We start from the raw sequence: 25722 nt of genomic DNA on the forward strand, positions 1-25722 counted from the left end.
CCCCACCCCTCGACTGTTCTAATGATCGATCAATCTTTAAATTGGGAATGATGCTTAGATGTGCATATGTAGGCCAACACACAAACATATATACAGGCTAGTTGTAACCAGATTGAACAAGGTGAAATGGTGAATGACGGACGCTAAATTCCAGAAGTGCTGCAGATACAGACCACAGGCGTGACGGGATGAAGGCTGAATGCAGTGTCTATAAATACCTGGTCTGGGGCCCACTCCAGCTGCAGTACACACACACTACATGCATCATGGCTTCTGACGCTCTGTTTGAATTAGGAAACAGACAAGCAAACTTGGGTTAACAATGCAAACCACACAGCATGCAGGGTTATAGTCTCCACTCCTTTGCCATCTTTAACATCAGGAACTGGTAGAGTCAAAGCTGGGGAATGTTCCCGTAGTTTGGACATCAAAAGTTTTGTTGGTTGCTTTAACTTTCTCACAATACATAAAGTAATGTGTTAACTTCAACAGACTTTTATAGAACTTGGAAAGAAATTAATTTCACGCACAGAAAATTCATGGGCAAACACAAGACAGGTGGAAAAAAGTATGAACTACGTGACACGGACATCTCCTTATGGAGTGAGGGTAAATGAACACACGTAACCGTCACTTTCCAAATTTCTTTCTCAGTTGAGATTTATTTTTAGAAGAAATTAAAACCAACCATGATTATCTATCCTGGTTTAACATCTTTATCTTTTAATCAGTTTTTAGAAAACATATCAGATACACCCCCTATTCTGAATTATTTTTCAATTGATAGAAAAGATAAAGATACTTTGGTATAGAGTAGCTACCAAAGAAACATTTTTTAGCAAAAATACTTTCACCTACTATGTCCAGAGCTTTGATTTTGATGATACTGTGAAGTTAATGGTCCAAACAAACAGAACCTGATGTTGCAGAATTATTTCATTATTTAAACATTACAAAAATCAGCAAGCCAATACAATGTCAGTAACATGAGGTCACACACGTAAAAGGCCATTTCCTTTGAATCTTTTAAAATTGGTACATCTCCCTCACTATGCCTAAAAACATGTGGTTTCTATTTTAATCTCCTAAACTTTTAAAATAAAAGGTAATTACCCAAAGAGAGTAACTATTATTAATTTAGAAAGCACCACTACCATCAGCTAGCATAAAACAAAAACAAAAAAAAAGAAAAAAAAGCACCAAAACTGTGCAGAAGGAAATCGAGATTTCACAGAATGATAATATATCCTGTTTTATTACTAAATACATAGTATTATGACTTAGCTGACAAGTTACTAAGAAAATGTAAAAACCTTCCAAGTAGGTATGTCAAACTCATTTAAGTTTGCCCTGCAGAGATTAAAACTGTGAATTCATTCTGTCTGGTTGATCAAAATTCTCCCCTTCCTATGAAATACTCAGGTCACATTCAGAACTGTACCTCATACGTAACACGGAGATACGAGGTGGCGGAGGAGCAGACTGTGAACAAGGCCAGCTTGGAAACCTCCATCTGCATTCCACGCCCATTCTAAGAGGCTCAAGGCTGACCCACTGGATGTTCTCCAGTAATAAACACTGGCAAAACCTTGGCTGCTTATTTTTAAAGCTCTGATTTTTTTCTCTCTTTAGAAGAAAGTTATTGCCTGAACTTGCAGTTCCAATCCACTTTATTGTTATCAGAAAACGTACCATGTGATATTAGCCACTGATGAATAATTACAACTCAAGATTATAAAATAACCCAATCTTAAAAGTTAATTCTCTTCAGTTTCTAGAAAATGCACCCCAGACTCACTGTTCTGTGACAGAGAGGAAAAATTACCCATGGAGAGGGAGGGCAGCAAGACTGTGCCCCTCCACCATTTTACCCAGAAGCTTCGTCTGGGCTTTAGATTGAAATAAGATGCAACAATTCAGATTTAAAAAAAAAAAAAAAGTATTAGGTAGCTTTATTTCAATAGCTCACATACTGTTTTAATTTGACCCAATGACACACCACTGTGACCTCATTAATTGCACAAACACTACATCGATTACTATTCCTGTCTTTGGTGGCAGCACTTTCAATAGATATTAACAAGGTTTGGGGTGCTCAGTCACAGAGACAATGCTACTGTTCAAAATAAATGGGCCTATGAAAGGGAAGGAAATTTTCAGGGCAATACCACTGAACTTAAAAGGAACTATCTGCTTATAGTTATAATTTTCTTTAGGGTTTAAAAAAAAAAAAAAGGCTTATCAGGAAGCCTACCAAAATATGCCTAAGCAAACAACTCCCCAATCTATCTTGCACACAGCAACGGATTGTTGTTTCTCTGGTGAAACAAGAGTTCTCTCTGCTGTACCTAGAGACGGAAGGAGGCGGTAAGAGGACAGGAACGTGTCTGACAGGACGATGAGACTGATTATGAGCTGGGAAGGTCCTTGTCCTCTCTAAAGCTTGACCTTCCCTGGCTCACCCACTAATAACAAGAGTTTTTCAAGAGCCCAGCCACAGCAAATACCTGCATCCTGTATGGATTTCTGAAGGGCTTCTGCTAGTTCTCGGTCTGCAATCTCCTCTGGCCTCATCTCCTCCCGCCCGGCCCCATATGCCAAGCGGGCACACTCTGGTAGCTCGCCCTCGGGAAGGAAGGTGGTCTGCGAGCCCGTGGTGCCGATCACGAGTACATTTTTCTTGAGGTCAATGGAACACTTGGAAGGAAGAAACCAAAGACCGATGACAGCAGATAAAACACCACATAGAAACATTATGATCCTCAATTTAAAACTCCATTCACAAAGAGCAACACTGACAGAGATAGAAGGTGGTTCAAAGAAACTTTACCTAAAAGTTTTTAAACTTTAACCTAGGTGACATTGTTAATATAGCATCTGCTTAACTTTTAAAGTTTATAACAGAATAATCTCTATATGATAGTTTATACTTACCTGTCTAACAATGTATGTTCAATTCTTTCTTTTTTTAAAAGATTTTATTTATTTTTAGAGAGGGGAAGGGAGAAAGATGGAGAGAAAGTTGTATAAGTACAGCTTATACTTAAACTCTGTACTAACAGTCTTACAAAATGGTATGTAGGAAAGGTAATCTCTATAAAACTATTCTTTATTTCATACTTTTCTGTGTATTTTCATAATTAATTAATATAGGACAGTCACCCACATACAAGCTTTATATCTATAAAGTTGGAGACTCCTGGTCTATACTATGACTAAAAAAATAAGGAAAGACAGTGACAATAAAATAGGTTTTATTTATACATTCATTAACAATCCTTCTACTCAAAATTCTGCACCTTGATTCAATGCAATATACATTTTATAGGAATTTAATATTAAAAAGATTTTAAAGAGGATTAGTGACATAAAAATATCCACTAGATATGAAAAAATTGTTGTAAAAAATTTTTACCCAATAGACACTAATTGCTTCTTCACTGGGAACTGTTTGTCTATTAACAGATTATTAAGCTTCACAGTAGAAATATAAATATCACTATAAATGAATATAGTTATAAATCATTGTCCCTGTATTAAATAAAAACTTCTATTCTCAACATCTAATGTATACCTTCTCCCTTAATCCTGAAGCTCTTCTTCCCAAGTACTGTTGACCAGCTACTAAGGGCTTACTAAACCTACACTTGCATAAAGTGATCACTGTGTGTTACCTATACTTCCCTACAAACTCATCAAAAAATTACTTGAATTCTAATTAGAAACTAAAAATTGCATAAGGGAGCCACTGCCCATTTTAATCTCAAAACAGATGGCAAGAATTAAGAATCAGAGAGATTTCACAAAAGATTCTATTTCTACTTACACATAATTTCAAACTTTGTATGACATCAATCGCCCATTAAGGACCCTTCCAGGTTTGAAGAATCATGCTTCTTAGTTTCCCAGCATACGCAGCCAAGAGAGATGACGCAATAAAAACCACATAATATACAAAATGCCAATGCAAAAAGCAAGTGGAGCGCCAGTACCTGATGTCGTTTCAGCATGTCCAGTCCCAGAAGCATGTCCATCGGCTGCTCCTCCAGGATAGAGAAGGAACATGGCAGGAAATCTCCTTCAATTTGAACCTGAGCTAAAGGACATGAAGAAGAGAAGAGGTTATTAATTTTTTGCCTCAGAAGCCCAACACAAACTTTGGAAATGATTCTACCATTCTGTGCCTTGCTCCTCGCAATCGGCCAAATCCCAGGCTAAGCATGCAAAGAGATGAGGTTTAAAAAGAAAATCCTGTAAGACAAATAATCAATTTTAAAAGCCAATGAAGGCACCAGCTGGTAAAGAGGATTTAAAAAAAAAAAAAAATGAAGAAGACCAATTCCTCCAAAAAACCACTCATTTCCCACTTACAAAAGGTTTTCTAAAAGGAAAATAGAATCTGTACACTTTATTTGCTTATTTTTTTACTTACTGACTTTAGAGAGGGACACATCAGTTTGTTGTTCCAGTTGTTTATGTGTTCATAAGCTGATTCTTGCATGTGCCCTCACCGGGGACTGAACTTGCAGCTTTGACATATTATGACAACGCTCCTATCAACTCAGCTACCCAACCAGTGCAAATCTGAACAGTTTAAACCAAATCAGCCTCCAAAAAGTAAACTGCTTATCACTGCCTGTTATAATCAAGTTTCTATTTGCCAAACCAGAGACAGCACCAAGGCCTGTGTTTGGTTGGAGCCTCCAGACTTGACCCTTTCATCAATTACTCCTCTTGCCTAATATGTAAGTATATCTTATAAACGGGAGAGTGTATGAAATATACATATACTGTAACGCATAATAAAACAAACACCCACACATCTCTTCCCCAAATTAAGAAATAGAAAACTGAGAGGTCTCCATATGTCCTACGGATCACATCTTACTCTTTGCTACCTCCTACCCTCCTAACTTTCCTGGGTTCTTTTTTGTTAATCACTCCCAGCATTTCTTAAGAGTTCTTGCCTACTCTGTATGATTTCTAAGCAACACATTGTTTAGTTTTGTGTTTTTGAATTATGACTTCCTCTTTTACTCCAAAAATATTCTGAGGCACGTTATCCCTGTAGCTGCACATGACTCTGTCTCTGGCTTTACATCACCCTGAGAGCGTTGTAAGGTCTAATCCACTGGAACGGGAGCGCCCATTCCACTGCTACGGGGCTTCCTGCTGTGGGCAATGCTGACGTGAATCCTCCTGTCCTTGTCTCCCCAGTGCCATGGGTTCCTCTAGGGTGCATTCTAAGAAGTGGAATTACAGGGTTCTATGGCATATTGTGCTCAACTTTGCTTGGGGATGTTGAGTTGTTTTCTAAAATGTTTCCAGCAGTGCGTGAAAGTTCCCACTGCTCCACATTCTCATCAACACTCAATTTGATTAGATTTAAAACCTTGCTAATATGGCAATATTTCTGCATTTCCCTGGTTAATAAGGAGGTTAAGTAACTTTTCATATTAACCATTTGGGTTTCCTTTCAAAGTACTTATGTAATTTTTTATACTGTCTTTCTTACTGAGTTGGAGGATATACAACACGCAGTCTGTACATTCTGAATGTGATTTGGTCTTGAGAAAAAGACCAAATCTTTTATTAGTTACACATATTGCTAAAATCCTTTCCTAGTTTGTGTTTGTTCACTTTTTTATGATGTCTTTTAATGAAAAGTTCTTAATCTTAATATGAATGAATTTATCAAATAATGGCCTTCCTATCTTTGAAGGAACCCCTTTCCTATGCAAGCTATCCTCCTACATCTTCTTCTAAAAGCTCTGACTTTTGCCTTCCACATCTAGACCTTTAATCGACCTTGAACTGACTTTTGTGTGTGATGTAAAGAGCTCATGAAAAACTTAAAATTAGCGCATGATGTCTCTCTCAGACAGACCTGGATGGTAACAGCAAGGATTCTGTTGACAAATGGGGGAGAATCGCCGTCTCCAACAGACTGAGTCTTCCCAGCCACAGTACAGCTCTCCTTATTGCTGTAAGGTTTTCTTCACACTGATCAGAATCAAAGTTGCAAAACAGTACACCTTGTCCATCCATAAGGAAGGACACAAGGGACTGGTGTTACATTGCCTCCTCCTATTATCTTCTCACTTAAAAACCATGAAAGGTCCGAAGCCTCAGACTCTGAAGCAACCAGTTTGTGGTATTCCCACTCAATTTGGGTCCTACTGTGTTTAGGAAAGCATATGAGAGTAAGGTTATTTAGGAACTGCTTTATCTACAAATTAAAAGGAGTGAAAACTAATAGTACATGATTGTACAAGGTCATTGAAATGAATATTCATTCAGTGCTGGAGGTAGCAGATTGGAACCAGTTAGCAATATCGAGCCTTAAGTATCCATAAGCTTTGATTCGGTACTTAACAGGGATCCTGACTAAGGGGAAAAAAATCAGTGTACATAAAACTACACAAAAGTCTACTGCCTTGTCACAATGACAAAATATTGGGGAAAAGTATATCCCAAAAGTTGACCATTAAACCTATACCAACAGATTGTTACTCATTTATTTAAATGATGCTTATGAAATTTATAGTAACACTGGGAAAAATATTACAAATGTTAATTTTCCTTAAAACAGAGTATAAAGTTCTATATACATCATATGACTACCTATTACAAGGGAAAAAAATGTATGGAAACAAAGAAGTATATTTAAATGTTAGTAATGGTTCATCCTCACCTAGAAGGGTTGAAGATATTTTTAGCTTGTTTTCACATTTCTATACTTTTGAAATTCTCTACAATGAGCATTTATTAAATAGATTAAAAGAAAACAAAAAGAACTTTGATGAGAGATGAAGGATTCAACACATGCATTCATCTCCATTTATTCCTTATTAAAATCACAACAAAAACTTGTTGAAAGGTAAAATCACTAAGGCCAAAGATAATGAAAGAGACAAGAGAAACACAGTTGTGGAACAAGGAAGTAGATGGCAGTACGGAAAACTAAGCAGCAGCCCAATCAACATCACAGAACTCCCCAGAGGCTGATGAAGTGGCTGAAACAAGTACCTCTGACAACAGGGGCAGAGGTAGGTCCAAAGCAGGGAGACCAGCTGAAGGGCTATGAGGCACAGTTAGACCCGGGGGTTCCTCTCCTGCACTCTGCTCCACCAGGCATGTACCTCCCTCTCTCCTCCTCAACAGCAGACTGGAGGGTTTTTTCTCAAGAGGGTGAAACAGAGGCTCTCATAACAGAGGCGGGCATGGAGGAAGACGGGGCGCAGCCACAAGCACCTACCCCAAACCAAGGGGGCTAAGGGAAAGCCTGCCAGGATGCAAGCCGCCTCCCCCAGCCCAGCCTCCAGGCTGCCTGGAGCCACCACGCTGCCCGCCCCTCCAAGCAATCTTCCAAATAGCCTTTTGGTGTCCAGCTCTTTGATGACAGATGCCAAGGATCCCCAGACCCTTAAAAACCATCTAACATGAAAGACCAAACAAACAAACAAACAAACACACACACACACACACACACAAAAACATAGTAACGGAAAGGCTAGAAGACAAAGTTGAGGCAATCTCACCAAAAACCCTGAAGAACACAATGAAAGAAACAAAGTTCAGGATAAGAGATTATCTTTCCTGAAGAGCAGACACCCTACAAGGTAGGATCATTCTCAAAATCAGTTTTTCAGATTGAAAGGCACCCAGCACAGTGGATGAAAAGAAAGCTACACCCAAGTATATCATGGTAAAATTTCAAAACGCTGATGTCAAAGGAAAGACTCTACGACTTTCAGAAATGGAAATCTTTCACATAAAGGATCAAGAATCAGAACAGCACCCAGCTTTTCCACAGCAATACTGTGAAAAACTTTGAAGGAAAATGATTTCCAACTTAGCCAGACTGGCAGAATGTAGAGGGGAAAAAAAGACACGTTCTGGTAAGTTACTGGAAGACATGCTCTAATAAACTCAGGAGCAAAATAAACAGAGGAAGACAAGGGATTCATGGAGTCCGACATGAGACCAAGAAAAAGGAACCCTCAGACACCCAGTCAAGGGAGATTCCAAAACGGTAGCCATGAAGCAGCCTAAACAGTCCAGGCTTTGGAAGGAGCATCTTCAATGGCATGAAGGTACCGAGGAGATTCACACACCTAGGTTAAGTGTTTCAGGTGACTAATGCACAAAAAACCCGAATGATGGGGGGGTGGGGATTATTAATTCCAAGAAAAGGAAAGCACTAATTTTCAATTAGATGGCTACACTCTCAATAATATTTATATAGTCAAATCAGTAAACAACACTATAAACATGCTATTTAGGAATGCGGAGGCAAGCATCAATAGAAATCTGCTAAAATAGTTCAAAGGGATAATCTATAAAAAGCAGAAAATAGAAGTACATTGGGGACTGATGTTTTTTTGGCCTCCAGCTGAAACATGCACACATATATGACTTTAATACAGAGTTTAAATTTCTAGGGCTAAGGCGCGCTGGGTCAGGTGTACCTGTCACGAGGAAAAATTTTAACTCCACTACCCTACCAAGACTCCCCGTGCCTTTTACTCACCTAGATGCACCCTTCCAATAATCTTCTGGGTGCCCACTCCTTTGGCGATCCCTGCCCACCGACGGTCCACCAGCCTCATTATATTACACCTCTCTGCACACGCTTGGCTCATAATAGTCATCTGGGCACCTGGAGGTAGAGGGAAATATCAGATAATAAAGACAAAATCCACACTGTGGTAAAATGAAAAATGCAGCACTAAACAGGACAGGAAGCAAGCACACCCCCATAGACTTTGTCTACGTAACACTGTTCCTACCTAGCGTTTTCCTGATATGCTTAGTTCAACTTTCAGTTCCACAGTGGAATCTGAAACAGTGCAGAAACTTGACATTGAAGGAAAGGAGAATCAGCTGGAAAGGACTTTCACAAAGTCCAACTGTCTACACATGGCAATGCTCACTAAGTGCTACTTTGCATTCAGATCCACTTTCACAGTCTCTCTCTAAACATCTCACCAAGTTATTTTTACTTAACTTTGGGACACTCTAATTTACCAGTTAAAAAAAAATACACCATACAGTCTTTCCAAAAACTGGAAGCGAACTCCCATCGTCTGCTCCGACAGTCAGACCCTCCTCCCTTGAAGGAAGCCCGCAGCAGGGTCTTTTCTCTTGCAGCCACATGCACCCACCCACAGTGGGAGCAGGCCTGGGGGAAGGCAATCTGTTGTTTATAAGCCACCCAGTCGGTGGTATCCTGCGATGGCAGGCTGAAGAGACTCAGACACAGGCCTTATATTCAAAATGCTCTGAACCCCCCACTTTTACCGGGAGAAACGTGTCCCCTTTGCCGCTTACTCACGCGGACGCCCCGCAGGGCGTCCCCTCCCTGCCTCCCCTCTGCGAACCCCGCTCATGCTCTCAGGCTCAGCTCAAGCCCACCTCCTCCCGGCTCCCTGTCCTTTCCCGGCGACGTCTCCTCACATTCAGCCCCACGGTTTCCGCAAGCACTCACTGGGCACCTCGCACTTTACGGGCACTGAAAGGTCTTGGCGCTTGAGGAAGGTTAGATTCAGGAAGGCCCAGGAATAATGAAGGAAAAGGGAACCGGGGAAGGCCACTTGCTTTTTTCTTCCTCCCTCGCCCCTTTACTCCATAAATGCTAGTTCCGGATGCACAGGGCGAGAACGGGGCCCTCTCAGGGCCCTCGCGCTCCTCCTCAAGCCTTGGCTCCCAGCCCCGCTCCCCTGCCCGCGGAGACAGCTCAGTCCAGGCACTCTTTCTTTCGAAGCCACACCCGAGCATCCCAGTTAGAGAGAGAGTGTGGTTTCCGGGTTCATCCACCGTGCATCTGACTTTCCCACAGTGGCTAAGACTTCTGGCATCAAGCAGGCCAGGGGCTGAGTCCAAAATCTACTCCTCGTGAACTCTGCATGCCTGGAGGAGGGGCTGTCTCTCTCTATGCCTCAGTTTCCTCGTTGGTAATATAGGAGTAATAGTACAACACAGTTGAGGGGGACATTTTGGGGATTGAATAAAAATGAATAAAGTCATAATATACTAACATCTTAAGTTACTTGGGCACAAATTAGTAAATAGCATGAATTTTGCATGAATTAGCATTGCACAGGAACCCTATGAAGCAAGCACCAGTTAGCAAGCCTAGTCCCCCAAGCACTCAGCACAAGGCCCTGCACATGGCACTCAATGGACATTTTAAAAACCGAATAATCCCCCGTCTGCTTTTCCTGGGAAGGTATGCATCTCAGTACAAACGCTTAACAGCTGAAACCTAGTATGTGCTCAAGAATTTGTAGATGAACAAATAGGGGGAAACTTACTTGAGCAGGAGCTTTTACTACCCTAGAAAGTCGTCCCCAGAATAAAGACACATGACCACTGTCACCCCCACACGGTGCTGCCTGTGTGTGAACAGCAAAGAGCTGTTACTGAGAGATAAGGTGACTGTTAGTACAGGGATTATCTGAATCTGCAAGTGCAAAATTCCCTGCCTCCTTACCCGGCTGTCAAGTTGTTTCAGGGCAAGAACCATGACCTATATTCCACACTCCTCAGTGCTCCTGGCAAGGTGACAGCACAGGGCGGCAAAAATGTTTGTTTGACCTACACTCTGTGCAGCTCCTTCTTATGGCCCCTTATCCTAAACCCAAAGCCTCCCCAGTGCCCTAGGTTTATCCTAGAAATTCAGGATGCCCAGTAAGGGAAGCAGAAGATAAAGGAGATACTGCCCATACAAAACTGGTGAAGAAATGACTAAAGAAACAAACCTATCACAAGCAAGAAAAGACTGGCAGGTAACCCCCCCGCCCCCCATCGCCTGGTTAGCAGTCCAAAGGACAAACGCCATCTTAACAGACACCAGGGCCTCCCCTTCTCCGTGGCAGGCAGAATGGTGGGTGGAGAGACAAAGACACAAAAGATGGAGCCGTCACCTGAGTCAACAAAGGCTTTCACAGGATGTCCATTCACTTTGCAGTTAATATAAAGCATAACTACTTGGCCAAAACTTTCCGGAGCTTCTTCCATAGCTATTGTCATGTTCTCCTCAATGTTCTGTTGCCTGCAACAAACCAAAACCAGGTACATCAAGAGCATTATTGCCACAGAGAGAGATCTGTTTCAAAGCCACAATATTAAAAACAGACTTGTACATCTTCTGTCCCAACTGTAGCAGGTGCCTCACTGAAACAGAAATGGGTGCTCTACCCTGCAGTGTGTGACTGAGTAGGAGGCAGTGAGATACAGAGTTAGCAGAATGTGAAAGGCATACAAATTACTCTCATGAAAATGACTACGTTTGTTTCCTTTACAAGCTCAGAAACACTGAAAAAACTTCTGGAGAGTAAGGGTCACCTTTTTATCCTGTACAGTGTTAGAATGTCATGAATCCTCAGTCTTAACTGAGGATTTACTGGGGATCTGGGTAATTTCCTACATCCAGTGTATTAAACACTCTTTGCAAATATAATACACAGATGTCCTAACTACCTGTGTTGCACCTGCTGCTTAACCTCCAAGACTGGGTTTTCTAATCTGTAAAATGAGGATAATTTTATCATAGGATTGCGGAGATATAGAAAGCATCTATTATTATACAATATCAACATAAGAGCAGATGTTCAAAAACACTAAAAAAATATATATATATATCATCTACCTACCAGCTATCACTTAGAAAACCACACACACATACGAATCACTGTTCATCTGGTCATCAGGTAATTTCTCCAAAAACAGAACATTCTAAGTCTTACATTAGAAAAGCACATAAAGGAGTCCCAGCTTCCTCTACCATCTCATATCTCCATCCTCAACTGCCTTCAAAAAAAAAATAACCAAATATGAAGAACATTAGTGGAAAGTAGGACAAGGGCTAGGCCGTTTACCTGAAGGCCGAGACAGTAACCGAACAGGGTCCAAGGTTGAGACAAATTACACCACAAACCAGGCGCTGGCAAACTATAGCCCACTGTCTGTGCATATAAACTTTCACGGGAGCAGGGCCCGCTGTTCGTTTACATACTGGTATTATCTCTGGCTGTTTCATACCACACTGGCAGAACTGAGTGCTGGCCACAGAGAGAGTATGGCCTGCAAAGCCGAAAATATTTACTATAGGACCCTTATTGGAAAAAGTTTGCTGACCCCTGCTCTAAACTGTCCTTTTTATATTAATAATCTAGCTCAACTGAACTGGTTTTTTTTCAGGCATTCTATTATTAAAATATTAAACTTCTCAGAGACACCAAAGACATAGCTGTTTACCGTAGGCAAATGTGCAAGCTATTATACCTCAGTGTACACAAACCCTGTGTAATCACTGGTGTAGCATACCAAATAAAACTCTAATTGGCATCTGATATAATTACACGGCTTTTCTCCTCAACTATGCTATTAAATTTAGAAATAACCTAAAATTAGCTGTGCACTCCTGACATTGCAATGACAGCAACCAAGGTTAAGTTTCAGCAAAACTCTGAGATAACACCAGCTCCTTTGGCTACTCTGGGCTCTGTATGCGGAGTCCCTTTCACAGGTGCTAGGTTCTCCCCTTTGAAAGACTGTATGCAGTACTCCATTCGCTTGGCCTCGCCCCGAGAAGAAACACGAACCACATGGATATGCCTGATTTCGCTTCCACCCCTGCAGCAGCTCACTGCCATGGTTTGGCTCCGTTGCCTCTCCACACTTCCTCCCACCCCTCATGCTTCCTGGGTTGGACCCAATTATTCCTGAGAATTATGTAAGGTTCCCTTATAGTTGCAATGCGGTCTAGTTCAGAGAACACAAATGTCTTCCTATTGCTCTGGGTGGATTTAACTAGTGAGATGTTTCTCAAAGATATTCGTTAGTTCTGATTAAATTGTTCATGGAATTAATGAGAACACTTAACAAGAACACAAGTGAATGGCTTAAGGCTGTCAAGTGATTCTGGTATACAATTTATATTTCTTTGATTTCAAATGCAGTCAGAGAAATAAGAAAAACCATTATCTGACTTCCAAGTTGACAGTATCATGATCAACTGAAGCGTCATATAAGTACGATGACCAAAGATGATGACAAAGCCCCTAAAAGTAGTATTGGTACAACTATGGTCTTACTTATACTAAAACCATCACAATGAGCCACAAAAACTGAATGGGGGTGATGGCGGTGGTAGGGAGAGCAGCTGTTTTTTTCTTCAAAGGACTGGCTGAACAGCATCTGGCCGGTGACTAGTACTGTGACCAAGGTTAGTGCCACCATAGCTGTTCCTGCTTAGGCCCTATCCCGTAAGACTCAGATTCATCAGTGCTGGGAGTGGCGCTCAAGCACCTGCATTTCTGAAAAGCTTCTAACGTGATTTTAATGCAACCACAGGTGAGAACCACAACATTAGAGCTGGAACTGGAATGTGCTTAGCAGTCAGTTTATCCACCGAGGCGAGAGTAAGAACCACAGAAGGGAAAAGCCTTAGGACTACAAGGCTGCATCTGCAGAGAGCGCTCTCTCCTAAGCTAATCCTGCTCAAGGCCTGGATTTAATCAGGGCTCACTAAGTGTGTCTAAAGAGAGATTCCAATCAGCTCCTGCAGCCAGCCGAGCGGTCTCACCCAACTGGGGGCTTCCACCTGGGCTTGCCTGAATGGCACATCGTGGGCTGGTCAGGGAGTCTTTATTAAAACTTTAGAAAAGTCATTAAGCTAGGTATCTGGTACCTTCGTAATACTCAATCAAAATGTGAGGAAAAAAGCGAATAAAGAAAAAGACTGAAGTTACAATCTCGAGTGCAAAATAAGGAATGTACCTCAAAGCAGATGCCCAACTAATACAAGACAGCCAGCAGGCTGGGAAGTCTGCATCCTCTAACGCTTGCTCTTTAGGTGGACACACCATTACCTTATATCTTCTTCTATCTTTGCCTGAGCTTCAAGATCAAAAGGGTCAGCAGAGAAGAGACGAATCCTCTCTTGTTCTCTCCGGGCTCGGTCCTGCTGCTGCTCCACCAGGACCCTCGAAAATTTCTCTACAAAAGGAAGGGGGGAAAATCTTAAGTACCACCCTATTTTCATTCCTTATTAGTACTTTCCCTCATCAGACAGTTTCTCAAAATACAACTGTAAGAGATGCAAAAAAGATGTCTAAAAATTAAATGAGCAATTACATTTACTTTCTATTCTCTGAGGCAAGAATACTTCTTCACCTTAATTCACTATAAAGAAATAAAGCATTTGGAAAAATCATTTAGTCTTGTAAGGAGCTATCCATGATACTGCTTTTACTTAGCGATAACGACTTTTCAATTTAAATCTGGGAAACGGTATCTGTATAGCAGATGAATGACCCCACTCCTCCCCTCCCCACTGCCCTTATTATTCTATTATCTACAGATAAAATAGAGCACTACAAACCCCCTTTTCCTCTTCCAGTTTCATTTCTTTATAACATTCTCTGCGTTAAAGCAGACAAATTAAATGCAAACTACTGTTAGCCTATCAATATTACGCGATGGGTAATAGGCAGGAAAATTAGTAAAGAGAAAAAGGTAGCTTGCTATAAGATATGTTACAAAAACCACCTCTATTTTGCGATTTCCTAAGTAGGGGGTGCACTTAAGTGTGTAAACTTCAATGTGCCATCATCATGGCCTTTGGCAACTGTGAAAGAAATGAAAGAAACCAAGATAATGGTCATATGAATTAATACACACAATATAGATGAATCTAAAAAACATGAAGCTGAGTGAAAGAAGCTGGACATGAGATGACACACCGTATGATTCCATTTACACGAAGATCAAAAATAGGCAAAACCAGGACTATCAGAAAAGTGGCAGCCTGCAAGGGGAGGACACTGACGGGAAGGAAACACAAGGGGAGTGCGGAGAGAAGCGCGCTGCCCCGCACTGGGGCGGTGGGTGCACGCGTCGGCCAGAACTCGACGAACCCTATACGGGAAACACGCCTATTTCTCTGTAGGTAAATAGTACCTCAGTTTACAAAATGGTTATTGAGGAATGAGTTATTAAGTATGTTATGTGTTTAAATTTAATCAATACAGTTTCATAAACCTGAATAAAATTAGAAAAATTTACAGAGAAAACTTTATTCATAAAGATGACTAAAAATAAATGCCCTGTTAAATGAAAGACGGGCTCAAATACAGCTCCAAATAAACTGTTGGTGATAACTCATCTTTCATTGAACTCAAGGTGGATGAGCGCATGGGGGTTCCGTTTTGCCGTACCAGCTAAAGGCGCCGGACCTGTTTCCCGGGACCGAAATGCATCAGCAGGTTTCCTGGTGCTCTCTTTAATTAAAGGCCTAACCAAACAGGTTAAAATAGCCGTACCTGGGGTATGTGCTGCTAACATAATTAGGAAAACAGTGTAAATGGAAGGGGCTTGTTGAGCCGGACTTCAGAACTCTGTGCAGCCCTAAAATTCTGTCACTGCTCTCGACTGACTCAGCCCCTGACACCAGCACTAACTTACCTGTCCTAGGCCGACTGATACGTTCAATGAATCCCGGGACACGATGGGCCGAACACACAAGTCGCCTGAATTTCTCCACATTTGCTGTAATACAACTACTTCACCTCAGGTCAGCTCGACAGCCTTTCAGATTTAGCTTACCAAGATCTCCACTGAGCAAGGCATCTGCCAGGGGTGGATTGCGTTCCTTCAACAAGGACAGCTCATGGGGGTTGGCCAGCAACATGTCTCGGAGCAAGGCTGGATTGTCCAAGCCCTGAGGGGATGAAGCTATGTCTCCGGGAGGCGAGTGGGACCGCTGTGCTCCTGGAGGCTGCCGCTGCCGGGGGCTTGATGTGCCAGGCACAGCTATACTACGAAAGTCTATTCGGGGCAAGTCTGTTGGGGAAAATTGATTGTTTACTTCAAATGATCCATAAAAGCAAGCATCTGAGGGAAACAGCAAACATTTGCTCCTACATGGTATGTGACCGTGGTCAGTGGTAATCACGGACGCTCCCATGCCCCCTCCCTGGGCTTGACTTTCTCGTGTTGACTCTGAGTATAAAGACTGCGGCCTGGCAGTGATCAGGCAGGAAAGGGTACAGAGCAAGGAGGGGAGCAGACTCCGGAGTGACCCCAATGTCTGGCTTATAAAGTACCATAGATGTTTTTATTTATTTTTGCTTAAAAAAAAATTAAAGGTAGTCTCAAATGTAACTACAAAAATTTGGATTTTTCCTAAGAAAAACCCTGGTCTGCTTTGACATATGCTTCAAAGCGCCCTGACGCCTCGGGTAAGAACACTGCACATATCAAGAACACTGCACAAGTGAGTAGCGTAAATGTTAGGTGTTAAATGCTGCAAGTCTGTGCTACACATACTAGGTCTTTGAATTACACTTTCATCTGTGCGTCACTGTTAATCCTTCTCACAGCCCCAGGGAGCCAGCAGGTGTAATCATGGTGCAGGAGAGAAAAACAGGAGAGAAGAACTTGCACAGGTTCTCAGTGCTGGGTCCACTAGCAGACACAAGTGTTTAGGCTACAACTCCCCGCTTCTTCACTCCAGACTGAGCTGACTTCATTAAAATGAAAGTAAAATGAAAGGGAGCCTTACACAGAGGACCCAAATATTGTATGATTCCATTTATATGAAATGTCCAAACAGGAAAATACATAGAAGACGGAAAGTAGACTGATGGTTGCTCAGGGCTAGGAGGCTTGGGGGTGGGTGAGGAACGACAGGGTTTCTTTTTAAAGGGATGAAATGTGCTAAAGCTGATTGTAGTGATAGTTGTATAACCCTGAATATACTAAAGATCATCGAACTGTATTCTTTAAATGAGTGAATTGTACAGCATGTGAATGATCTCAATAAAGCTGTTACTTAAAAAGAGTTTTATTTTTAAAAAGGAAGAAGAAAAGAGAAGTAGAGCCAGAATAAGGGGCTAGGACTGAATGAATCCGCATTTCTCCAATCCCCAAACATATCTGAAAGTCACACTTGTCCCAAGTCTGGGGCTATCCTGACGCTCTTTGGACCTCAAATAGCAGGAGGAAACTTACACTCAGAGGTTTCTGCCTCTTGGTCTGAGTTCATTTAGCCACTTTCTTCAAACAGACCTTAGCTGGCGGCTAGTAGTGCACACACATGTATGAACTTCCAACCAATGAAAAGGTGGAGTGAATGGCACGATCTCTGTGAGGTAAACTATTCCAATTAGCAAACACAGGCGGGCAGGCCTGCTTTGTGGGCTGAGAAATTTCATCTCCAACCGCGTAAAACTTATCTTGAGAATCTACTCATTCAGAGTAATTGTGAAACACTTGTTTACCTTACAGACCAGATCCCATCCTTTCCCCCACCTATTGGCTCTTCTGTCCACATGGGATAGTACAGGAAAAAACAAAACAAAAAGCAAAAACCAAACAGTAGGTCTCCACAACTAACAGTCTCACCAAATTAATCCAAGAAATATTTCATTTTTACTGACTGGCATACTTGAACCACTACTGTTTCTAGAGTTTAACAGCAGCCCCAAGGGAGTAATGTGATCCAACCCTGGGAGGGACTCTGTGCGATGATCTCTTACAGCCCTGGTTTCAGGCTGAATGGAAGCACTGTGTTCTCAGCTGGAGACTGTAATCACCCAGACATCTATCAGATGTGACCACAAATTTTAAAACCAAGTGACCTGTAGACTAAATACTGTTTTAAAGCAATCTACCAGGATGTGATAGGGAATGCAGAAACACACATTTCACCAGGAAGTTCCCTATCAGAACCTCGTCAACGTTGGCAGATCATAAACCCCTTCGAGTATCCTAAGCAAGCTATGAACTCTGTCCCCATCAAATGCCCACACACACACAATTCTGTTTATTTGGGGGACACAGAAATGTCCTAAATCCCAGTGCACAGGTTCGAAGTTATAAATACCTACTCTAGGTGGAGCATCTAAGATAAGTTTCTTTTTACATGATTAACAAAGCTGGTGAGAAAGAAAAGAAATTGGTGGTCTAGCTGCCTCATGTTCATAAAGCTCAATGTAATGGAAAAAGCACCAAATTTAATTCCTAGGCCTTCACTTATTAGCTATGTAACTTGGAAGACATTTTTTTAATAGCAGAGTTTCATCTGTTATTGGAGTAAGCTGTAAAGAGGAATCTCTACCCTTACAACCTGACTTAAGAGATCATGCGCAAGTGCCCAGTGCTGACTGCAAAGGCCTGGTACTAAATTCCAGACACAACGTAGCAAAAGCCAGCCAGGAATCAAGCGTCTGTAGCCTCTCAAGTCCTTCCCAATGATAAAACTGTCACTGATAAAACAGAAGCTAACTTTTATCGAGGGCTTGCTATGTGCTGAAGGTAGTACGTGCATTATTCTCACATCCACTCCAGGAGTCTGAATCCAAAGCTAATCCATACTCTGAACCACTCCGCTACGCCACCTACTGATGCTTGTGTCAGGGCACGCTAACCCGGTGCGCGATGTCTTACTTGGAAACTGCACGGAAGGTCGGGGGTCTGCAGTCTCCTTCTGTCGTAAAATCACCACGTCTCCATCTTTCAAGCCGTAAGAAGCCAGGGACCTGTGGTTGTCCGTGAGAGGTCTTTCAGCATAGACAATCTACAACGAGAAAAGATATAACAGTACAAAGCACTGAGAAGTACCACGGTACAAAGAAGACAGACCGGTTTTCTTCTTCAACAGATAATGAATGTTACTTCCTGCTTCGAACCCTCCAGCCGTTTCCCATCACACACAGAATAAAAGCCAAAGCCCTTCCCCGCACCTCTAGGCCCAAACAGTGTGGCCCCGCTCCCTCTCCAACCTGATCTCGCAGCACGATTGCCATGATTGCTGCGTCTCAAACCAGGACTCCCCTCTCCCCTCAAGGCTGTTCCACCCGCTCTTCTCTCTGCCTAAGGAATGTTCTCTCACCAGCTGTTTTTAGATCTCTGGCCAAACATTACCTCTTCAGAGACCTTTCCTAATCACCGTCACCTAACATATATATTTATTTCTGTACTGTCCTCCTGCCCCGACTACTTGAGGACATTGACCTTGCTTTGCTTGCTCTATCTCAAACGCCTAGAACAGGGCCTGTTAGGTAAATAATGCCCAACTATTTGTTGAGTTAAAGGATGAATGAATCTATGAATGTAGCGGATAAAACGTCAGATTTAATTTTGAGCAGGGAGGGAAATGGGAACAATTTATTCTAGGTATGCAAACTACAATACTATTAAATAATGTGTCCACTTCCTCCTTCCCCCAGGAGTAGAGAGAATTGATACAAAACCTGTATTAATTTTAGATACACGACATGATGGTCTGATATAGGTTTATTTTGCAAAATGTTCAACACAACAGGTTTGGTTAACATTCATCACCTCACAGTTACACATTTTTTTCTGGTAATGAACTTGTAAGATTCACTATCTTAGTGACTTTCAAATATATGATACAGTATTAACTTCAGTTACTTCGCTATACATTGTATCCCAATGTATTCATTTTTAGATGATGTTGCACACTAGTAAGTCTAAAAGATTCCCAAAGACCAACTTTCCTGCATTCTTTTTTCTTAAATATACCCAGTTTTATCACTCATGCTTATAAGGGGAAGACACGCCAAAAAGAACAATTAAACGCAGATGGAAAAAAAGAACAGGGAGGTACTACCAATAAAAATATTTTTTTGATGTGCAAACACTGAATAAAGCCTGAGAGCATAAAAATAGGTGAAACAATATGCTCTGGAAAGAACAGGAACACGGAGAAGGCACGCTGTACGTGCACCACGAAGGAACATGAAACCTCCCTGCACCATTCGACTCCAGAGGGGCGTTCAGAGTCAACTCGGGCTCTGAAAGGTTTTCTACCCCACCGTTCGTTCGCTTTCGCCAGGCCACATGCAGGCCGAGAACCTGAGTTCTGTCCCAGCCCTGATAGGGCCCGTCACTCAGCTGGTCCGGGCTTCACATTTCCCATTCGTTACGCAAGCGCCCGGGCCAGGTAACCACTGCAGCTCTCTCTTCCAGGTCCTTCGGCCACACTACCATTTCACCATGCTTCCTCACATGTCCCCATAACTCTTCACAGGTAAGACTGCCTGACATCGAACGGGAAAAATACAGGACTTAAATTGGATTTAAACAAGAAAAAAAAAATCTGTCGTATCTGCTCCCAGAATTTGCAGTGAAATAAGGAACAGAACTAACAGGGAACTGAATTTAGTTCCCTCCAAAATAAAAAAGTTCTGGGGATGAGTAAAAATTGATTTGCAGAGTTTGAAGATCCAATTATACTTTCTAAGTTCTACACGTGACTAGAAAAGTACTGTTAGTTCTTTCCCTCACCTGCAAACTTAAGAAACGTTACAGGAAGTTACAACTGTCACTATCAACCTATTCACACTAATTTAAGTATACATCTCACTGTAAAAATACACAAGAATCAAAAACAAACAAAAATATATACACCAGAATCAGATTGTGTGCAATACAACCTAAGTGTCTTTTATAACTTATAGGACTGCTTGGAAAAACCACCCTAAATCTAAAGTGACACCTGTCACAGGTTGAGGAGGGCAGACCAAGAGCAGTGCCACGCAGGTGGCTCTCACAAGGCGGCGCCAACATGGTGGAGCCACCGCAGTGAAGCCACCAGCAGCCTAAGGCCCACTTCTTCATTTTACAGGCTCAGAAGTTCAACAATCAGTACACTTAGAGATACACAATCAGTCCACACATTCCAACTGTACTTGTAAGAGAACATTTATTTATCTCGAACAAGAAACTGAAAGCAGGAGAATCAGAATGCTCCTATCCACAAGATCACTGAATTTTTTTTAGGCTGGAAATACTAAACAGAAGCCCTTACTGAAACAGTAGACAGCGAGCTACCTGAAAGCTTCTACGAATAGCCAGCATCACACTAGGTCAGTGCCTTTCAACCTGTTCCACCTCATGGCACACATGAACTCATTACTACGATTCTGTGGCACACTAAAAAATAATTTTTTGCTGGTTCGCCAAAAAAAAAAAAAAAAAGTAAAATTTTGATTCGTTCACACCAGAAGACTATTGTGTTGGCTGTTGTCATTTCTTAATTTGACAATGAAAAAAGGCCAGTGCCCCTGACTAAGCAGTCAGGAATTGCATGTTTTAAAAAGTCTGGCAGCACACTGGTTGAAAATCGCTGCAACTGGTTCTTCATCTCCCACTTAATTGTCATATCCTTTCACTTAAGTCTCATAATCAGCTGAAGAGGCAAGCATTATTATTTGTCCCGTTTTAAGGACAGGGAGAGTGACCAGGGGCTACCCCGCTGCTGAGAGCGGTGGGAGTGGAACTACATCGGAGGACTTTAAAGCCCATGCTCTTGCCTAGTACCGCACACAAGTTCCCAAACCTCAGCCCGGAGGGGTCTGGGAAGTCAGCTGGTCACCTTAACAAGAGCGACTAAGCTGTCCATCGCGACAAGGGCCTGTACTCACCAGGGGAGAATCAGAGCAGTATCCTCTGCCCCAAACACCGAGAAAGGAACACCACCGACTCCTCACTGTCTGGACGCCCATTTTCCAGGGGCCATACACCACTCCACTGTTCAGTCAGCCCAGTCTTTCCTCAGAAGACAATGTAACTTTTTGTAAAGGAGGGCAGCCTGATCTAACAATAAAAGTGTAAGATCCAGGTAATCACTAACGTCAAAGGTGTATACAAAATATGGAACACTGCTATCTGCCCCAACTTCCTAAAAATACTAGACTGGAGAATGCAGGCGAGAAGGAAACATTCTTCACAATGACAAAGTGGCAGACATGTTCCATTTTAATCCAAGGACACAAAAACAAACGCTTAGATGAAATTATCACTGCTGCAAAGAACTAATCTCTTTGTTAATACAGGCTTAAGAGTCTAAGAAAGACAATTATTTTGCAGCTTAAATCCTAGACCAAACCTGAACAACTTTCTTAGCATGAGTATCCCTCAGACCATGGTTTCAAATTTTTACCAGCCCAACAACATGGGTTTTGGGAACGACACCAGTGATGCTTTCTGCCACTCTTGCTGCCCACCTCAAAGGCTGCCTACGAAGCTCAAAATTCAAGTGCTGACAGTTATAAGAACACGCAGCAGGGCAACTCATACAGGGACAGGTCTTAATCTGCAAAAGTGGCACAGCTGCTGGTGCTCACTCCAGGAGGCACCCTGGAGACTGGATTCTAACCTTAATAAACGTTTAACGATAATCCAATTCATACAGCTCCAAGACCTTTAAGAATGATGTCAAATGGTTTGTGGTCTCTGAATGAGTGCCTTCAATCAGCAGATGTCCTAACATTATTTCTAGCATAAAGGACCATGAACTAGCCACGAAACGCCTGGAATCACACCTGGCTGCCTTCCTAATATCTGCTGTGAACTGAAAGCTGCTGTACGCCAAGCGAGCCACATACACTATCCCACATAATAGCTTGACTTTTTACAACACTTCTGAAGATCACTTGGCAACAGTTACTGAAGATAGGAAATTGTCCATACAGTCCAGGCCATCATGTTTAAAAGACACATTTTAATTATGTAAAGGAAACAAGAGATTATTAAAAAATACACTAAAAGGTAAACTGCAGTTATCTCTGAGTTACAAGATAATAAATAATTGCATTCCAGGAAAAAAAAAATGCATGAAAATTACCTGCAAAAATAAACTTACCAAAACCAACTACAATAGAAAATTTCAGTTTCCAGTGGTTTAAAATAGAGTTTTACAAACCACAAATCATGCTGTGATCAGTTACTGCTGTTACTTGGCACTTAAATGACTTTGATTTCAGAGTCCTGCCATGTTCTGCACCCTTTTTACATGCCACGTGCAGGGGTATATTAGAACAATGTTTCAAAAATACAAGAACATTCAAGTGAAGCTCAGTTCTGATAACTGTTTGAAGTTTGCCCAGCCAAGTCTGTAACAAAGCACCGAACAGAGCCAGGACTGGGTTCCAAGCCCACACTTGTATGAAGAGAGGGAACATGCCCAGCTTTAATCCCATGTACACGTAGAGATGGTTTCTATTCTGAATGTCATCACCGGACTATTACTGTAATCAGACCAGAGATGTTAAAAATTAGCACCTTTCCCAAGTTTATGCTTATGCACAATTAATGCTGTTGTGAAAGACTCAATTCTCAACCAGGGATCCTCAATGCAAGATAGTAATACTTTAAGGGTATACAAAGAAAATAGAAAAACATTAGAACTTCCATTTATTTTTATCCTTCCCTAAATTCTATTCTGTGCCCGTTTTTAACGTACATAAAGTATTACCTCATGTATATGTAATTGTTTAGTTACATACATGGAATATATACATATAATGCACATAACATTAGTCTGTATACATAACACTTTATATATGTCACAAAGATGCACATATCAAAACATTTTACTCAGAGGGATATATGACTGCAAGCTTGGAGACCAGTGTTCTGGACACACAGTGACAAGAATAGCCAGGAGCATAAAAAAAGATATATATACTCTCTTTAAAAATGGAAGTGAAGGACAAGAATGTAAACAACAAGAGTGAGGTAAAGAGACCAGAACTATGAGAAGGAGGAAAGGAAGATGAGTAATGTGGGAGAACCCTGGGAAGTAAAGGTCGGGAGGAACCTCAAAGTGAGTAAAGACGATCTGTTTGCGGGCAAAAACTATAATGATGTTTACTATTATGATTTGGTGAAAGGAAATGACTCAAGTGTCTAGGGTGGATCCTGTTCCCGCCTGATGGGCTGGCAACTGAAAGGCAACCGACCACCACGCAACTTAAAATAGAGACTGTGTTAGGTTACAATAGAGCCAACAGAACAAGAAAAACAGGAGTTGTTTACAGCTCTGTAATACAGGCTTAATGCTGGTCGGAGCCCAGGCTTCCATATGCTAATTTGGCTTGGGATGGAAGTAAATGCCAAAATGTTGACCCAGTGCATAAGAATTTGGAGTTGGCCTAGTTGTTCGATTGGTAAGGTATTCCTAACATCCTGAGCTGGCAGAGGACACTCCTGCTTTGACCATACAATTAATTGTTTTTCAATCTGACACCATCTTTAATTTTTTGTTACATCTGTCTTCTCCCAAGCCCTAAAAACAGTGAAATCAATTTACATTTCAATTTTTATTTCCCCTACCAGCTGGTGATTATAACCAGGGCAATATGACAGCCAAAGAGGAGAGAACAATGAGGGGAAAACCACCTTCAAAAATGTAATAGTTAGCCCTGGCTTGTGTGGCTCAGTGGGATGAGCTTCAGCCCCCCATCCCAAAGGTCGCTGGTTCAATTCCCAGTGAAGGCACAAGCCTGGGCTGAAGGCCAGGTCCCCAGCTGTGGTGTGCGAGAGGCAGCTGGTCGGTGTTTCTCTCACACAGAGATGTTCCTCCCTGCCCTCTCTCTAAAAAATAAATAAAATAGTTCAAAAACAAATTTAAGAGTTAGGTGGGGAGGGGGTGGGTGGAGGTGGAAGAGGGTATGAGGGAGATAAATGGTAATGAAAAAAAAAAAGTTACCTACAAAAGAAAATATGAAGAGTTAATTTTCTCTCCCTAGTTAAACTGTCCTTTCCTAGCTTGAAGGATTCATTGACAGGAACTGGTCCCTGAGTTTTTGTGGTTTAGCTTTTTACAGGAGTTGCAAAAAAATCCTTCACCATTTTCTTGTAGCTTTTGCCAGACTGCATACTTGAGTGACACTGTGCCCTGAAATAAATTTTCTTGATATCCAGCTTTATGCCAAAGTTCGAAGTTCACACAGTGTAAAGGAATCATACTTACGAAGAAAATACTGACCCAGCTGTAGTTGGGCAATAGTTTTTGGAACTATTTCATAACTGCAGTAGGAAATCCAGATTTATATTCTGGGGCCTTTGAGAACTTTTCTAATTTTCTTAATACTTAGACTATGTCCACCAAGAGCCGCTTATCAGGTCAGGACTTAAATGTTAGAGTGAAGGCCACAGCGTTATTGTCACCAGTTCTGTTTGCTGGCAGCCCCAAAGCATTTTGAGAATAAATTACTTAACGTATTAAAAAGGTAAGAGCAGCTGACCTTCTACTCAGCAGGGTAGGGAATTGAAAGCAAATCACACTGAGACGATAGCAGGCCATTTTAAAGCAAACGTCCTCATAAAGCACTGAGCTTTGAACTGACCCAAACTCTCACCTGTGACCTGAAAGGAGGGATTCTGGCCTCCTACCACTGAAAAGATCAGAGAAACAAATAGTCTGAACTGCACTAATAATTGCTCTTCTTTTTTGAAAGAATTTACCCAGAAACGTAAGTAGTAGGGAAGCGAGCATTTCTAAAAGCCTCGAAACGAGGTAGTGCCAGTCTCAAACTTCCTCCTTCACTTAAGAGTGCAAACCTGTTCATTTAAAGGTAAATTATGTCTACTTAACCAGGAACCTTTCCAAAAGTGCGGGTGAACGCCTATCTACCAGGGATCCAAACTGGTATTTCTGGTTGGGGAAGCAGGATGCCTGAACTCTTGCAAACCTAGGGCTTCTTTTTAGGTCCACGACGACACCCCAGACTGGGGACGTTAAGGGAGAATGGGACACAGAGCCAGGAGGTAGGGCGGGCCGCCCAACAGTCCACGCGCCCCTCAGGCTGCAGCGGGTGCATCTGAGGTCAGGTTCTCCGCTTCCTCCACTAGCACCGCACCCCACCCCATCGCACGCTGGGCTCGTGTGGAGGCAGCCAC

At 41.9% G+C, this 25722-nt stretch overlaps 1 protein-coding gene across 4 annotated transcripts in view; it reads right to left on the reverse strand.

Moving 5' to 3' along the window:
- The window catches only part of DDI2 (DNA damage inducible 1 homolog 2), a 36014-nt gene that overhangs the window by 9853 nt on the left and 439 nt on the right, over nt 1-25722 (reverse strand). The window contains exons 2-9 of one of the 4 annotated variants that reach the window (XM_054579704.1): nt 18457-18586; nt 15613-15849; nt 13878-14004; nt 10929-11056; nt 8534-8662; nt 3993-4096; nt 2508-2697; nt 219-281 (exon numbers count right to left, since the gene is read on the reverse strand). In XM_054579704.1, coding sequence (XP_054435679.1) covers nt 265-281; nt 2508-2697; nt 3993-4096; nt 8534-8662; nt 10929-11056; nt 13878-14004; nt 15613-15849; nt 18457-18586 — 1062 coding nt within the window. In that variant the 3' untranslated portion in view covers nt 219-264. Of the gene's footprint in view, nt 1-218; nt 282-2507; nt 2698-3992; nt 4097-8533; nt 8663-10928; nt 11057-13877; nt 14005-15612; nt 15850-18456; nt 18587-25722 lie in introns of those variants that run through there. The other 3 variants (XM_054579700.1, XM_054579701.1, XM_054579703.1) reach the window with 3 other exon arrangements.

Source organism: Pteronotus mesoamericanus, unplaced genomic scaffold (assembly GCF_021234165.1).
Source record: "Pteronotus mesoamericanus isolate MK-2021 breed Mesoamerican mustached bat unplaced genomic scaffold, CSHL_Meso_final contig_557, whole genome shotgun sequence".
NCBI classification, from domain to species: domain Eukaryota; kingdom Metazoa; phylum Chordata; class Mammalia; order Chiroptera; family Mormoopidae; genus Pteronotus; species Pteronotus mesoamericanus.